This window comes from Lipophrys pholis (genome assembly GCF_963383615.2).
Source record: "Lipophrys pholis genome assembly, chromosome: 16".
NCBI lineage: Eukaryota > Metazoa > Chordata > Actinopteri > Blenniiformes > Blenniidae > Lipophrys > Lipophrys pholis.
The window spans coordinates 5,750,242-5,767,170 of NC_137634.1; the positions used below are offsets into that span (position 1 = coordinate 5,750,242).

Genomic DNA, 16,929 nt, shown 5'->3' on the forward strand with positions numbered 1-16,929 from the left:
CTTTGTCTCTTCTTCATCACTTTATCTGTGTCGTTCCATTTTTACGTGATAGGTATGACTCTTTTCTGGACCGTTTAAGCATGTCTTTACAACGTACAGTTCCCTGGTAATTCATGCTCATGTTTGTATGGGAAATTCTACTGTTTCTCATAATGACTGCGGTCTTTGAGATCTTCATTCTTCCAAGCAATCAATTCAGTTGAGACTTCAGAAATCTAATTTACTTATTGAATCTGAGATGATATTTTGTTTATATCAGTCCTCGTGGTATTAAATACTAGGGATGTTTGATGATATCCGCTCAACATTGGTATCTGCTGATAAACACAAAAAAATTAATGAAACGCCGATTTTATAAAAAAAAATTCGGCACATCCAGGATGAGCACGTCATGAGCACGCTAGACCGTCAGGGTTAAAAAATAAAATAAAAAGATAGACACCATTGCGTGATGAGCCTCTTGTACGTGTCCACAGCAGTGTTTTTATTTTTTGTTTGTTTTTTTCGTTTCTGGAAACGCACCGCATCTGAAAAGAGGCTTTCCTTCAACCACAACCCTTCTGTACAGGACAGGGGATTGCAGGCTGCTCACCATTGTTCCAGCTCGTTGTTAATAAGTGTATCAGTGACTTTAATCATTTGTAGCGTGTCCCATCGCTACTGTGTGAGCCCCGAAACTCTTCAGCAAGTAGCATGTAGCATGGCAGCTCAAACCAGATCAACATGGCGGCTCGATCCCAAATTTTCTCTTTTATTTCTGACACAGTTCAGTGAAAAGTATTTCTAAAAATGTCTGAATCGAGAAATAAGCTGTGCAGTTGCTGAATCTGTCCTCATTTTGGTGCCACTACAGCAAGTTTAGACGTTTTACGAATGTTTTGTGGCGCGTTGGACCGCCGCCTGTCTCATTTGCATAAAGTTGACCTGGATCCAACTTTATAGGAATGAGCTGTGGGCAGCTCCTGGGCGACATGTTGCTCAAAATGCGCTGCACCGCATCCAGCATGCACCGCGATGCGTTTGGGTAGCGAATGGGAAGCAGGAAATTGACGGATCCTGTGGTCACATGATTTTGGTGCACCATTGTGTCCGTCGCCTCCGGGTTTTTAGGAATCTTCAATATTTTCTTTTTTAAAATAAAGGCACATATCCAAGATGGTGCATTCTTAACAATTGACCCTGCTTCTCAAGCTGATTAAACACATTCACATCTAAAACGGGTTAAGATTAGTGGGTTGCACGGTCAGTGTGAAAATGACTAAAGTGGACGACATGGTAGTAGATTTTGATGCTTGTTTTGGGAAAATTGTATCACTGGAAATTTGAACTGTGGCCTCGACTTCAGGGCTCAATCACGTCATGAAAACAATGTAATGCGCACACATCTATCATTAATAGAAACTTGGCAGATTGCGGTGAAAAAATGGTGATGAACCGGCATGACAAAGGAGCTTCTGCTGATCCGTAGGGAGGAGATTTGTCAGGTCCTCTTAGTTTACCATGGGGGGGTGTAGCCAGTGTTTTGTGATCTGAACCCAGGTTTGGAACTAATGTGAACTTGGTCAAATGCCGGCAGGGAACAGACACTCAGATCATTTTCAAAATTGGGCCTAATGGATCAGTTTCAGAGCTAGATGCTATTTGAATGTTGGGATCTGTCTGTTGCTGCAGCGTGGGAGCGGTGGAGGATATTTGATGCAGTTTTTGGATGAATGGAGCATCTTTCTTTTACCGCCCAAGTAACACAGCGAGAGCGCTAATGTGAGACCAACAGATAGTGGTCTCGAAGCTTTCTGCAGATTGAGCTGCTTTGTGTAATATTGCTTCGTCTAAATTATTCTTGTGTGAGTCACTTGGCTTGTCCAGTTCAGAGGCAGTGGTGCGAACCCAGGAAAAGGTGTGTACCTGAAACAGTGTGGCGGCTTCTTTCTGAGGGCTCCACTGAGCAAAGTCCGATTTTTACCAAAACCAGAGGGAGAGTTCTTATGCTGATGTCTGAAGTCAGCGTATGTTTGCGTCTACAAACAGACAACAGACTGGAAAATGACCAACGTTTTGTTTAGTGGTGCTATAAAGGGAACCCCTCCCACGCATCACTCGGGGAGATGGTCACCCTGACCAGTGATTTTAACCCGATTCTGAAAGGAAGTTGGGTTGGATTGCTGTGATTTCCCCCCCAACATTTTATTTTTCACACCGCTTTCGTACCACTTGGGAAGTCAACCGTATTTCTGTATCAGCTTAGCTTTAGCTAAACTAACAACTACAAACAGGTGTGGTGACCTTCGTAATGTGTCTGTGGTTATTTATCTTCTGTGATATGTTTTAATCAAGTATATATGTGAAAATAAGGCGTCAACTGAGGTGTACTTGTATTTTATGTTTAAAGCTGTCTTTACATGGAGGCAAGACAAAAAAAGCATCTTAAATTCATTTGATTTGGTGCTGCTCTTTTTATTCAAACCTATTTTATTTGCTTCAGGTTTTACTTCAAAGCTTTTGTGAGTGGCAAAACAATTATTTTTGTGAATCCTGATTGAAATGACAAACTTTTCTTATGTCCTGACATTTAGAAATATTATATAAATGTGTTTAATTTGCACCTTTACTGTTGCTTCATATGAAAAATTTGTTGCGTTGTTCGCCGTGGCTATAAAGGAAATTTGCCAACTAGGGCTGTACGATACAATGATCTTGATAAAATGAGAGCTGATGGCAATAATAAGCCGGTCACAGAAAGGCTTGAGAGAGTTGGAGAGGACTCACGAGTGGAAACTCATGTGAGCGTGAAGACCCGCGGAGCACTGATTTTGAGCCACTTCCAACCTTCGTGTCTTGTTATTCTCTTCACCTCGCTGAGAAAACCTCCTTGAGCCGAGCTAGCGAGTTACCGCTAGTTAGCTTGTTCTCCGTAGGCTACTGCCGACCTGAAGTTAGCTCGACTGCTCTTGTTGGCGTTAGCCTCTGCCACTGCTGTAGCAAGTGTGACGACTCACGGATCACTGTTTTGGGGCTCCTTTAAAGCTTCATGTCTCGCCATGAGCACCAGGCTGAAGAAGAAGTCTTCTGTCCGCCCCTGTCCTCAGGGGTGTGGCTTCTACCTGTACGACAAGGACCAGCAATCCAAATTCTGAAATCCAAAGATCAGAATGTCCCATGATACATGAAGTCTCACCGTTTTTGATTTCTGGAGATTTTAGTGAGCCTTCCTCTTTCTGTGCATGACTTTTTTCACTGATTTATTTTCTTGGCCTTTTTTCATGAACATTTTATATAAATTAATGAACAACTGAACATAAACACTGTGAAAATGTTTTTTAGTTAGTCATAAATTATGAGTTATTTCCGTCTTTATTGGGTTCGTACCATCGAGTATTGACGTGATTATTGGATAATGTCGATCACCCGTTTTCGATTACATACTTCTGAGAAGATAACTTTCACAGAAGTCTTTGAACGGGACATTTCGCAGCATTTTGGTTTGTTTGCTTAGATTGGGGACAAAACAGGAATTTGGAAATGTTTCCTGCGACTTTATTTGCTTTTGGGTTTGTGTGGTGGTCAGACTGTGCTGATAACAGCCACGCATTCTTTATCACCATAGTTTTCTAGAGAAATGCCTCAGACTATTAAAACTCGTTTAAAATTCAACCACTTGCCATCAACAAACAAAATTCCTTTGAGTGCCAGAGAGGAACAGTGCAGACCTTTTTAGTGATTACATTGCGGTCTGACTGATAAACATGTTGGAAAATGTCACAAACTCTTGGCCCTGTGCCGTCCTTTTGTAGCTGCCCTGCACAAAGATGAGATTTAATAAAAAAAATTATCTGACCTTACATAAATACCTTAATATTTAGTTGTTAATCCTCCAACTGCTGGCTGTGTGACTGTGACTTCTACACAGAGATGTGCAGTCTGGTAAAAATGGCCGTCAAGTTCATAAAGGAACTTGGCCTTTATTAGATTAAGTGCAGTGGAGAGATTTCAGGAAGAGAGCTGGGCGGGATAGGGTGGGCTCAGTGTGCCTGTGCTGGGGTGACATGTGGTCCCAGACTGACGACGTTTAAATCAAAGGGTCAGTGAATCTGCCGATATTTTGAAGCCTCTTCAGCGGCTGTATTGACTCTAACTCATGTATCTTAGGCATCATTAGGTTTGTGTATCTGTGTTCTAACTGAATCTTTGTACACTTTACGACGTGATGAAGAGTTTTTCCCCGACACAGACAGATTTCTACTTATTCAGTATCGTGATGGATCGGATGGCTTTATTAAGTAGTTTATTGTGTGTGTGTTACTCTTGTCCTCAGGATTTCACCATCCCAGACTATCGGAGTCACATGCAGGACCCCCAGGGGCGGAGGAGACCATCTCTACTGTCTGAATTCCACCCTGGAGTGGAAAGGTAATGCTGTTTGCTGCCACGTCGCGAATATCTTCACACTCCAATTTCAGACTCGTACAGCTGGATGGATCCTCCGATGCATCTGTAACTATCTTGTTTGCTTTGCCCCTGCAGGCCTCCGGAGAGACGCCATGGTTATGAGCAGCAGTATCACTCCATCACGACCCAGGCTGAGCACGATGCCTTGGAGGCTAAACGCCCTCGCATGGAGACCGTTGCTGAGGCGCACATCACCCGCACCCCTCCCACTGCGGGGTCTCTTGTGCTGCCTATGCCCAACTCTCTCCACGACAGCCTCAGAGCCACTGTGGAGGTCAAAAAGGTGGGCCTTGGCTTTCCTCACCTCCTTTTGTCAAGCAAGAAGGTCCTTCCGCACACTTGGCATGCGCTTGCGTTATAACAGATTGCAGCTGATTAAATTGTAAAATCGGCCCATAATATACTACTTTCCAATTGCCTCAGAGCTCCGAATTCCTCTTAGTGACGTCACTTTCTGGGAAAAACTGGGCCGTAGTGTTCCAGTTTATCCACATCGTTACAAGTCAACAGTAAAGCTATTCTTATACCAACTCTTAACATGTATTTCATTCACAAAAACAGTGAAACCTCATACAGAGACAACACTGCAGCAGAGCTGGGGTTAAGAGTCATGGAGATAGTTCAAACAACATTAAAAACACTATTCGTGGAAACACTTGTCACATTTATAAACAGAAACAAAAGTTGGGATCTTTGAATTTGTTATTTTTTTTTCTTTTTTTCACTCAGAAACACTTAAAACAAGTCCGAATTACCCGTTTAAGTTTGAGGTCACTGGAAAGCAACAGTAGTCTAAAATTACGGAATCCGGCCGGCCCAGATTGGAATTCCAAACACATATGTCTTATTCAGCATGTCTGAAAATTGTTAGGAAGAATTAAAAGGACTTCCCCAATATTCAAAAATCACATTTCATACTTTTCCTGACTATTACTTACGCACAATAATGTAATTGTTTAGCACTTGTTTGTTTCGTCTTTTCATTTATTTGTAGATTATCTTCCATTAGTTCATTGTGAGCTAAAGAGCCACAGGTTGCAGACCCCTGAATGGACATTGTAATTGTTGGGTTTGTACAAGTTGTTGACTGAATTCCTGTTTTTTGTTTTTGCCAGGAATCTCAGTACACTGTCAAAGTGGAGTCTCAGTCCTCAGGGGGACAGACGCTGCACATTGGGGACGATCAGGACAATTCTCCCTCCAAACTGTCCAAGGAGGAGCTCATCCAGAGCATGGACCGTGTGGACAGAGAGATTGCCAAAGTGGAGCAGCAGATTTTCAAGCTGAAGAAAAAGCAGGTTTGTTCCCCAGCTGAGAAGTTCGTCTCTGAACATACTTCAAACACAATGGATGTTTTGTAAGACAGTCTGGCACAGATGACTTTTCTACTCTCTATTTTAATCAGCTTTTGCCTCAGAGGCAGACAAGAGGGTATTATTACACTTTAAAACGGCAAACAGGAACAGCTTTATTCTTGATTAAAAGTTTGTCACCAGAATTGGAGCAGCTGTTTATGTTACGGAGGAGCTCCTCTCACCTCTCCATTTGTTTTTACAATTTACAGCAGCATTTAATCTAGTTATGACCTAAAAAGACATCCAGTAAACATGGTGGATTAAATGTAAACATACATTTCTGATTCTGCCATAGCTGGACAGAGAACCAAAATGAACTGAACATTTATGTAATAAGTTTGATCAGATGTTACATCATGGGTTTTCATATATAGTGTATTATGAAAAAAATCCTTCTTCGCAGTCTTTGGGTAACTCATTTCATCTGTGACGCTAACACTGCTTCTACTCCGTGTTGGTGACCTGTAGATGAACTCATTGCACTTGCTTGTATATTCAGCGAGGACTGTTTTTCAAGGTGCAAGTGTGCTGATAAGCACAAGTGCATGCCGTTCAATTGGGCCATAAAACCCTTGTGCTGGCCACCGTCTTATCGTCCTGGTTATTGTTTCCGAAGTGGCTTATTTTTTTCATTAGCTATTCTTCAATTCGTCCACATTAAGTTTGTGTCCCGCTTTCTGCCACTGTATTATTTGTAATCCAGTCTCAATAGACCAAAGTGCTATCTGAGCTTTACATTCTCCAAAGATTTTTAGGAATTCAATTGTTTATTCGGCGTATTTCAGGAACTTGTAATGTGGACCCTGTAACCTGGTCGTTTACGAAACCTTTAACTTGTCAACATTGACCAACCAAACACTCACCAGCGCAGCCTGTCTGTCGTTTTTAGCGTGGCGTCACACGCAGACACACAGTCTGCAGAGAATAATCAGATAATACCTGCATGGGCCTCGTATCAAACTCCAGGATCAGAGCAACAAACTCTCAGTGACTCTGTTTCCTGATGTTTTGCACAATATGAAAGTGATTACATTAAAAAAAAAAAAAAAACCTCAACATGTTTTTTCCACCCCCCCCCAGTGTCTTTTGTTTTTGCGCTACTGGTCAAAGTCTCATGTTTGAATGTTGTTTCTTAGCAACAACTGGAGGAGGAAGCAGCAAAGCCAGTGGAGCCAGAGAAGCCCGTGACCCCTCCCCCGGTGGAGCACAAGCACCGCAGCATCGTCCAGATCATCTACGATGAGAACAGGGTCAGTCGGCGTCAAACACCAGAACACGCATGCCAACAACGAGCTAAAATTGATAAACATTTCTTTGGAATTATTTTTGGCCGTATCTTTGAGCAACTGCAGCATTTTTCATTTTTATTTTTTTTGAATAATTACTTCTGCCTTTATGAAGCTGCAAACATCCTTGGATAGGCTGCTTGAATGTTGCTGCACAGAGCTGGAAACATGCGTTTCTCTCGCATTCTGATATCAGGGAATTACCATGGTGACTGCAGCCAACCAAATCCAGTCTTGTGTCAGGAGTTGGTCAGGAGTTGTTTCATAAATTATAAATGTTTGTCAGTCTTATCTGTACTTCTGCAAACTGACGATCTCCTGCTGCTGCGATGTGCACGTTTCCCCAACAGCTGTCTAAAAAAAATTTTTAATTTGTATGTGTTAACTTTTAGGAAACATTCCAGTAGATCTTCAGTTGGAATAAGCTGGTATTCCTGGTGGTTTTTGCATTATTGATGTTTTGAAGGCAGCAGTGCTTGAAAATAAAGCGTGTTTTTACCGCAGTGTCGGTTTGTCAGATGTTTAAAATTGTATGTAGTTTAAAAAAAAACAAAAATTTCACCCCCATCAATCAAGAATACATTTTGCTAAAACTGGAGCAGAGCGACAGGGGCTTCATGATCTGTATTTAAGCTGAGCAGAAAGGCCGTGAGTGAGGGTGTGTTTATGGAGGTCACTGAAGTTCATTTCTGACAGACAGTGTTGTAGATGTACACTGAGACACGCCCTCCTCCTCGGTCAACCGTTAACCCTTTAGGCTGTGAAGTTGCTGCTTCGCTGCAAATAGTCTCCAGGCCGGGTTCTTTTTCCGAATTCAGAATTTTGTGTTAAAGCACACACAAAAAAACTGATCTTTGAGAGTTTAATAAAGCCCCTCAAATGTAAACTTGGAGGACATTTTTTGCTTTCAGAGTCTTACCAGGCTTGTTGTTTTGCTCTGCTCTAAATTTAGCTTTAAATGTTGAATTCCTCCCCCTTTTTTCTTTTTTTTTTCTAAAAGATTTGGGCCACGAACTATGTTTGTGGACATGAAGTCCATTTCCTCTGCACACAGTCGCCGTGTACCAGCCTCTTACAACCTCTACAAAGCATATTACCGCTACTCCTTGACCACTAATCTTATCCTGCTATTGAGCTAACCTGGTGCTCAGGCTGCCATATTTAACACCTAAGTACTACGCAGACTTTGTGTTTTGTATTTTCTTTTTCTTCATCCAGCTCGCTGTAAAATTCAGTTATAGAGAAGTCAAAACAGTGGTTTTAACCTGTTTTTGGAGAATGATGGGCGTTTGTTCCAGATCCCATTGGGAGGTTAAATTGTCTTAAGGCTTATTGCCATTTTTTTTTTCTCAAAAAAGCAAGTTGAAACGCCTGCAATAACGTGATGCGAAGGCCAAATAATGCTCTCCAGCTTTCCAGGTTTGCCATAAACTGAACAACTCTCTTGGCAACATTTTTGAATTACACCCATATTTAATGACTTCACCGGAAAAACTAAACTGCACAACTGCAATTTAGTAACTTCTAACTAAAGCTTCATGTGTGCTGTGCTAATAAACGTGTTTTAATCCGACAACTTAAGCTAAAAACTGTGGATTCTGTAGAACAGGACAAAAAAATCCTGGATCGTCCAGCCCTCCTTAGGTACCGGCCCAGGTTCCTGAAAACAGAGAGGAGAGGACTGTTGCAGACGTTTTTCCCACGTCAGTCTACAGCACTCATGTGACTTTGTGTGTTGCTCCTATTGGTCATTGAGCTATGAATCCAAGTATTCCTGAACCACCACAAATGGAAAGGATCCTGAAATATCTCGATTTTTTTGAAATGCCCAATATCGCTTGGGACCTGGTCCGGGACCAATGTATCCTGTCCACCGATCTCGCAAACTGAGCCGATCGGGACAGATTTCTTGTCTGAGACAAAAATAATGTGACTCTGTTTGTGGCATGCTTTAATATTTGTTGGGAAAAGATATAATGTTGGTTCAATTTGTGACTTTATGGTCTCTCTCTCGCTCGCTCTAGAAAAAGGCCGAAGAGGCTCATAAAATCCTGGAAGGTCTCGGCCCCAAGGTTGAGCTGGTATGTATTTTAATGATTAACCTAGTTTTGTGCTTGCATAAGCAATGTGAAGAAAATATTGCTCCATTTCTAGCCGTTCTTCACTGATTTTTCCTGTTCTTGATATGATTTCTCCTTCCTTGCAGCCCTTGTACAACCAGCCTTCAGACACAAAGGTGTACCACGACAACATTAAGACGTGAGTATCAAAACATTTTTTGTTTTTTTTTCATTGTTATAAAAAAAATGCTGATGTTGCAAAGTGCAATCACATTGGTTGTGCAGAGTCTCAGCTGGAGAAAGTGTTGGAGGCAGTTCTGAGTGAGCCGGATAAACACAGCTGATAATTCTGTTTAATCTGATAGTCGAGTCACCTGATTGAGTTGCCCTACTGACACCAAGGAGAGTGATTGAGAAAGGAAATGGAAGCGTGTCTGTGTGTGTGCATGTATGTATTTGTGTGTGTGTGTGTGTGTGTCTGCACCCACAAAGTAAATTGTGTTTGGTGGGTTGAAGGCCATGTCGTCTAGGACAAAAAAAATCTTATCAGTGTGTACCATGAGAGTGGCCCATCTGGTTCAGTCTTTTATCAGGACAGAGACCACTTCTGTGTGAATCTGCTGTACGGGTCACACACTCAGGGTCAGCGCTCTCACAACTCTCTCTCCCGGCAGGCACCATCATGTGTAAACAAAGGAGTTCCCAGTATTTTGTACCTGTCGCAGTGCAAATAAACAATGATGGTTTTTGTTAGGGCGCTGCAGTGGAAAAAAAAATCAAGCTCTGCGTTTCAGACAATTTTCCAACTTTTACTCGTTTACATGCTTCAAATTGACAGTAATTGTCGGTCTCTTTCAGAAACCAAGTCATGAGGAAGAAGCTGATTTTGTTTTTTAAGAGGAGGAACCATGCACGTAAACAAAGGGTGAGTGTAATGAGTAAGCACGACACAGCAAAATAAGTGAATATGTTTCAGTGTTATAGACACAACATCAGCAGGGCCAATTCCCATGATCACAGTCATGTCTGAATGTACTCGGATGACCTCAGCCGGCTAGACACAGTAATAAAAGATTTACTTTCTTTTTTATACTGAACTGAGGGCATTTTATTCAAAGTTACAGACAGACTGTGGCTATGTGGTAGAAATCTCAAGATGTGTATCTTTTACTAATATAAGTCATCATAGAAGGAAAACCCAAGACACAATCCCTTGCTTGTTCTCATTGGTAATCCAGTTGTATATTGGTAACTGAAGGTATGAACAACGATAGATTAAATTTTTTTTTGTTTGTGATGCGTTTGATGTGCACTCGGAATAATTTGTGACCATCCAAAGCTCATGTTGCCGCGTTGCAGCAAATGTAAACGCATCTTGGAAGCAAGCAAGTGCTCTCGAATGATCTGCAGTAAGAAAAAGAAACCGAGCCAGATGGGAAGTTCCCAGTTATTCCCGGGAAAAAAACGATCGTGTGTCCGTTTCATGACCAAAACAATAACTACCTGACTGATCCGCTACTGTCGAACTGCAGTCACGCGCGTGGTGTATTATGAGTGATTATTAGTTATTGGCGATCTCGCAGGATAATGATCACATGACATGACTCAGGGCAAGCTGACCCAACTTTAGATCATATCTTGGTTTTGAGTTTCAGATGTGGTTTAGCAAAACAAAAAAACTTGGCCAAAACCCAGCTGGACTTTTTGATCTTACTTAGTTTGTATTTTTGCATAATTTGAGACAATGTGAAAACAATGCTTTTAATATGAAGTGAGTGTCTGTAGTTGTTTCTCCTTGTGGGTTTCTGGAGTTGCTGTTGCAGTTTTGCTTAAACCTGGTTAAAGCTTAAATTTGTTAAATGACAGAGTCTCATTTACTTTTAATTTTGGGATTGTTTATATGTATTTTAAGGACAGTCACAGCAATGAAGTTGTGCTTTTAACAATATATCATGTCTTCAGTCATTTTTAAGTGCATTGAGAATGAAAATCGAATCTAAACTATAAGTTTTATTTTAAAAAATCATAGATATTGTTTTTAAGGCCAAATCGCCCAGCCCTACGCGACACGACGGTTTAAAAAAGCAAAGTGGAAGCAATATTAATATTTTGTTATTGGTACTTCATCACACGCTTACTGTATCTTTGTGATTGATCTGATCTGAACACAGCTCTGGTGCACCACAATGAGAAGTATGTGTGCTTTGCACCACCAACCAATCTTTCTTTTTGCACACATTTAATGACCACAAGCAGAATACAGCATACGCAGGTTTTGAGTCTTTTCAACGCAATATGTTCTACAATCTTTGTGATATTTATTCTGGATCAAAGCAGCGGACTGATCAGCAACGCCATCTCTTGAACTGGGCTGTTAATGAAAATACTGTTCTGATGTATTCACAGGGCAGGAAACGCCTCCGTTTCCCCTGTTTGTTCAGGCTTATTGTGTGAACCAATAAAAGCTTTTGCAAGAAGTAGAATAATAAATATCGTCACATCAAAACAGAGATCTGAGAAAAGCTGCTAGCCAGGCCCGGCTTTCTTAGTTATTTAAATGTTTCAGAATGACCCCATGTTGAAATTCTTGACTGTCGTTTGTAGTGCGATGGTTCTCTTGAGTCCCTGTCAGAGTCAGACAGACCTTTTGGAACCTGAACAATGGCAGAGTGCACATGGCCTGGTGCCAAGAGGAAGGTGAATTGTTTGTCCTTCTCTGCAGAGAGTGGAAATGAGGCTGCTTTGTCTCTCCAAAATCCTTCTAAATCTTCACTAAACATCATAATTCTTACAACTCCGGAATTTTCTTCACAACAAAATGCGACACGTATGTCCCGAACAGAAAGAAATATGAAATATCTTTTTTATTTTTTTCAGGGGGGGGGGCTTTTTGGGAGCAGAATAGTTGCGTAAGAGCAGATTGAATGGGTCAGGACACCAAATGAAGCAATGTCAAAGACGGACAAAAGCCCACAACAAACACAGACTAGTTCCTGAACAGCGTGTACACTCTCAACCCCCGTGGCTCCCGCTTTAGCTCATCCGTCCATCTGTTTACCTTTTGTTTTCGTGTTCGGGCTTATAGATGGATTTTACCGATAGGTCAAAGGAAGCATAGGCCGACGCAACCGCACTTCCCCGCAAAGAAATGTCACGCTCCTTTCTGCCAGCTCGCCTGATGATTATATTTCTTTTGTCCATTATTTGCGTCTGTTTTGCTTTATCTCCTCAGTGATGTAACAACAGATTACACTTCTTAGACCCCAGGCACACAAACCTCTATGTGTAGTTAAATTAGAACCTTGCAGTTATTCCCCTCATGTGAAATCAGATGTATCATGTTTTTAGTTGAATATGCTTCGGTTAGAAGAGCTTTTCCACTTTAACCCTTTGGTCAAGGCTTTTAACTAATTGGAGATGATGTATTTTATTTAAGAATTTGAGTATATCAGCTCCCACCACAACATTTTCCTTGTGCACCGTTTGGCACAGTTGTTTTTTGTTTTAGTTCTCCTGAAGCAATGCATGCCCACTCATGGTGCAGTTGTGCATTTGTCATGCTGCGCACACAGGAACAGAAGATCTGTCAGCGCTACGACCAGCTGATGGAAGCGTGGGAGAAGAAGGTGGAGCGAATGGAGAACAACCCCAGACGCAAAGCCAAGGAGAGCAGAACACGAGAGTACTATGAGCGGCAATTCCCCGAGATCCGCAAACAGAGAGAGCAGCAGGAGCGTTTCCAGAGGTGACAGACGTGGCCAAGTGGTTCTATGCAAATGCTTATTTTTAATTCTTTTCTTAAATTGCACTAGTAGTTTCAAATACCTGTCAGCTAAAATATCTTCTTTTTATTAATTTTTTTTTTTTACCATAATTCAGGTTTTATTTGATTCCCTCTATGTTTGGCTAACCCCCGAAAAATGAGGCTTATATTGATTTCCAGAGAACAGTAACACCAGTCTATGTAAGAACTTGAAATAAATATGGAATGTCACACAAAAGCCAACAAGCATCGTGCGTTACGTTTGTCATTTCACACTGCAACACTATTGGCAACACTCTTAAAGTCGATTGTTTATATAATGTTTCTCTATATCCATAAAGCTTTAGTGCGAACCAACAGAAGTGGTTATCTGTATTATTTTTTTTTAGCGGCATTAACGTGTCTCCAATGCAACCATATCATGATAAAAGGTAGCCGTTGTCATTTCAGTTGAAACATTTTGATGAATTGATAGTGCTGACACGAGCTGCAGTATGATGTCTGTGAAGCTTTCAGCTAAATGGAGGACACTAGATGGTATGTGATGGCCTACTTTGAGCTGACACCAGCTCTCTGGGTGCCTGTGGGAAGGGTGGGAGACGGAATCAAGGCCCAGACTGACTGGTAGTGGTGTTAACACCTTGTGCTTTTATTGAAATAAGTAAGCCAAAGCTTTCCTGTCCATACTATTGGTACATGCTGCTCAACGAGGATCTAGCTATATTACCACTTTGCTTAACTTGTCAGCAGAATGTTGAAAGTTTTTTGTTTTGGTTGTTGTTTTCCACAGCTGATACCTTCAATATAATTGTGTAATGTTATGTTTATCAGTCTTTACGTCTCTATCTTTCACAGAGTTGGACAAAGAGGAACTGGCCTTTCTGCAACCATTGCAAGAAGCGAGCATGAGATTTCTGAAATCATAGACGGCCTCTCTGAGCAGGAGGTAGGTATTAACTGGGGTTGGGGTTTTCGCTCTGTAGGAGGTTTTAGCCGCACTGTGCCGTGGACAGCTCAGTCGATTGCTGCTCGCTCACTCTTAATGCTTTTTCCACTGTGATGGACAGAACTGCTGCACCACTAATGAAGCTCTGGTAACCCTATGATAAACGTAATAGATGTGCGATCACTTCTTCAATAAAAGCATCCATATCACTTGACCAGTGGAAATTATTAGTCTGAAGGAGCGGGTACAGAAGTGACTTCACATTGCTCCGATAGAGACGAAGAAACCAACCGTAAAAACACTCTTTATGTGTATGTATTTAAACTCCAGGCCAAAGAGATTCATGGAAGGCTGTAACAGTACCAAGAGGATAACGTGGAGGGACTTCAGAAATCCATTACAGTTAAACACTGAGGAAAGCAGTGCTGTTATCCCCTGCTGCGAGGGTGCCGTGGAAACACATATCATCATGGTTTGGCACAGTGAAAGCAGACCAAGTCAGACTAGTGGAAAAACCCAGTCACAGATATACTTTAAGAGTGATAGATCTCTTATTTCTCTGACTACATCTTGCGTAAACACGTATTTTGCCTGACTGTAAGATTTTTTTCCCCTTCCAAGACATAGGTCTGAAACAGTGAGGTTGTCTTATATTTGAGATCTGAGTTTTATCTCTGACTTCACAAACAAGAGGAACATGCTTGATGCGATCTACAGACACGGTCCAGTGCATGCAGTGAATTATGATTCGCCGGTCACACCGGCGAGATCACAAGTCAGCTACAGGTGCTGGACGTTGTTACGAAGCCATTCAAGGGCTTTATAATATTGGCTCTGGAATAAATTAGATGGTGGTGCCTACAATCTCAACATGAAGCCAATTTTAAGGAAAACTTCTGGTGCAAAATACAGTGAAATGTCAAAAATATGTTTAAAACAACAACGCAGTATGTTCTTCTGACTCGGTCCTCTTTTCCTCAGAACAACGAGAAACAGATGAGACAGCTGTCGGTCATCCCTCCCATGATGTACGACTCGGAGCAGAGGCGGGTGAAGTTCATCAACATGAACGGGCTGATGGATGACCCCATGAAGATGTACAAAGCCAGGCAGTTCATGAACGTGTGGACTGAACATGAGAAGGAGATCTTTAAGGACAAGTGAGTTATGGACAGAGTCACTGTTGTACTCAAAGATGCTTTATGCAACCTAATACTACCTCGCTCTCGTCCGAAAGTAGTATTGGTTCTGTCACATGAGTAGTAATTGAATTCTCTCTGCAGGTTTGTTCAACACCCCAAGAACTTTGGCCTGATTGCTTCTTATCTGGAGAGGAAGGTAAAGTGTGGCTTGTATTGTCGTCTCGCATATTTTTTGCAATATGTTTTTTTTAAAACATATTTTTTATTGCTATAGTTGCTGCTCCTGACAGGTTGCATTTTACTGTCTGGCTTTACTTATTAAATGGTTCATCATAAGACCCTTTTAGAACAGCTTATTCCAGTCTGTTGTGTGTAAATTATTTGTACATAATTAAATATTAACTGCTCTCTCTGCGGGACTATGGAATCCTTTGCATGCTGACTTTGCACTTAACGTTCCCAAATGTGACATGTGAGCCAGTTCAAAGAAACGGGAACATACCTGAATAATGAGCAATCGATTTCCGCTTTCAGTGCGTTGCCGACTGTGTCCTGTACTACTACTTGACCAAAAAGAATCACAACTACAAGACACTGGTGAGACGAAACTACGGAAGGCGGAGAGGAAGGAACCAGGTAAAACCAAGACTTTCTAATCTCTATGCAGTCACTGTTTCATGTGCAATAGTTACTTTAATCGTCCAAACTATCTAGTTGGCAATACCTTCAGATCTGATGATCTGAGAGGTCTTATATAAAAAGCCTGAATCTAAGGTTCGGGCTTTGTCTGATTTAAATGTGGCAGCAAATTGCTCATTGAACCTCAGTGTGCTGAATGTGATCGACCCATTACACGCACCGTGCACATGTTTTGTAATGCAGCATTTAATATTTTGAAACATTTCCAAACACCTGATGACATACTTGGTGTTTACGGCCCCATCTACTGTTTACCATCGACTGGTCACGGCGTTGTATTTGTGTTTCGTGTTCAGAGGGCAACCTTTGCGATAAGGTCTGCAGTGCTGTACTTTTCAGAAAAGTTGTGTTTTTGTCACGTGAAAACAAGGCAGTGGAGTCATCGCTCTCGCTCTCTCCAGTTATAAAACGGGTCATGTTCATTGAGCAGTTACAATACCGTAAAAGTATAGTTTCTGAGGTCAGGGTGAATTCAAGATCAGTATTTAAAATGTGTGCTCGAAGTCGTCAAAGTACTTTCACAAAGAAACTGTGAGGTGTACAGAGTGTTTCTGGCCCGGCTTTGACTTTGGCCACACCCGTTTCATCTCATTAGAGGTGTGTGTACTCCGTCATACACTGGCTGCATCGTTGGCTTCCACTTTGCTGCCACTACTTTTTGCTGAGAGTGAGTGAAACAGGGAACTTTTCTTGCACACGAGGTAGAAACTGTTCGAATTATTACTCTTTGATTTCAGTTTGACTTGCTTGACTGATGATTTCCCGGATGTCACATTACACCTTTTGTAATACATTTTTGTGGACCTTTGCAGAGTCATCAAAATCGTAACTGAACCATCATTTATGTCAACAATATGGACTTTACTTATTTTAGAAAAATGAAGGATAGCTTGCTCTGTTGCTCTCTGTGAGCTTTTTTTGTGAAGCTTTTAACCCGCCGTTGTAGTAATGTTGGTTGAACCTGAAAAACTTGTATAAAAGTGTCCACAGTGAAAACGAATTAGCCAAGTTGTCTCTTTATTTTTAATCTGTCCAGCATTGTTGTGTTTTGATGGTTGGTGATGAGCATCAGGGTCCTCCTCCTGGGTCAGCCGCAGCCAATCCCGATCAGCGTGTTTGATTTCTCATAAGTTTCATGATGGATTTCCTTCCTGAAACGACCTGAGAAGGAGGTTGTGGGGATATGAACCAATGAACTCACTAATTGTTTTAGAACTTGAGCTCGCTCAGGG

The 16,929-nt window shown here is 41.5% G+C and overlaps 1 protein-coding gene across 1 annotated transcript in view; it reads left to right on the forward strand.

The window, feature by feature from the left end:
- Positions 1-16,929, forward strand: part of ncor1 (nuclear receptor corepressor 1) — a 56,008-nt gene that overhangs the window by 4,087 nt on the left and 34,992 nt on the right. The window contains 12 exon segments of the mRNA XM_080483207.1: positions 4,313-4,407; positions 4,522-4,729; positions 5,562-5,744; positions 6,938-7,051; positions 9,112-9,168; positions 9,294-9,346; positions 10,006-10,072; positions 12,720-12,892; positions 13,766-13,856; positions 14,838-15,016; positions 15,140-15,194; positions 15,533-15,634. Coding sequence (XP_080339333.1) covers positions 4,313-4,407; positions 4,522-4,729; positions 5,562-5,744; positions 6,938-7,051; positions 9,112-9,168; positions 9,294-9,346; positions 10,006-10,072; positions 12,720-12,892; positions 13,766-13,856; positions 14,838-15,016; positions 15,140-15,194; positions 15,533-15,634 — 1,377 coding nt within the window.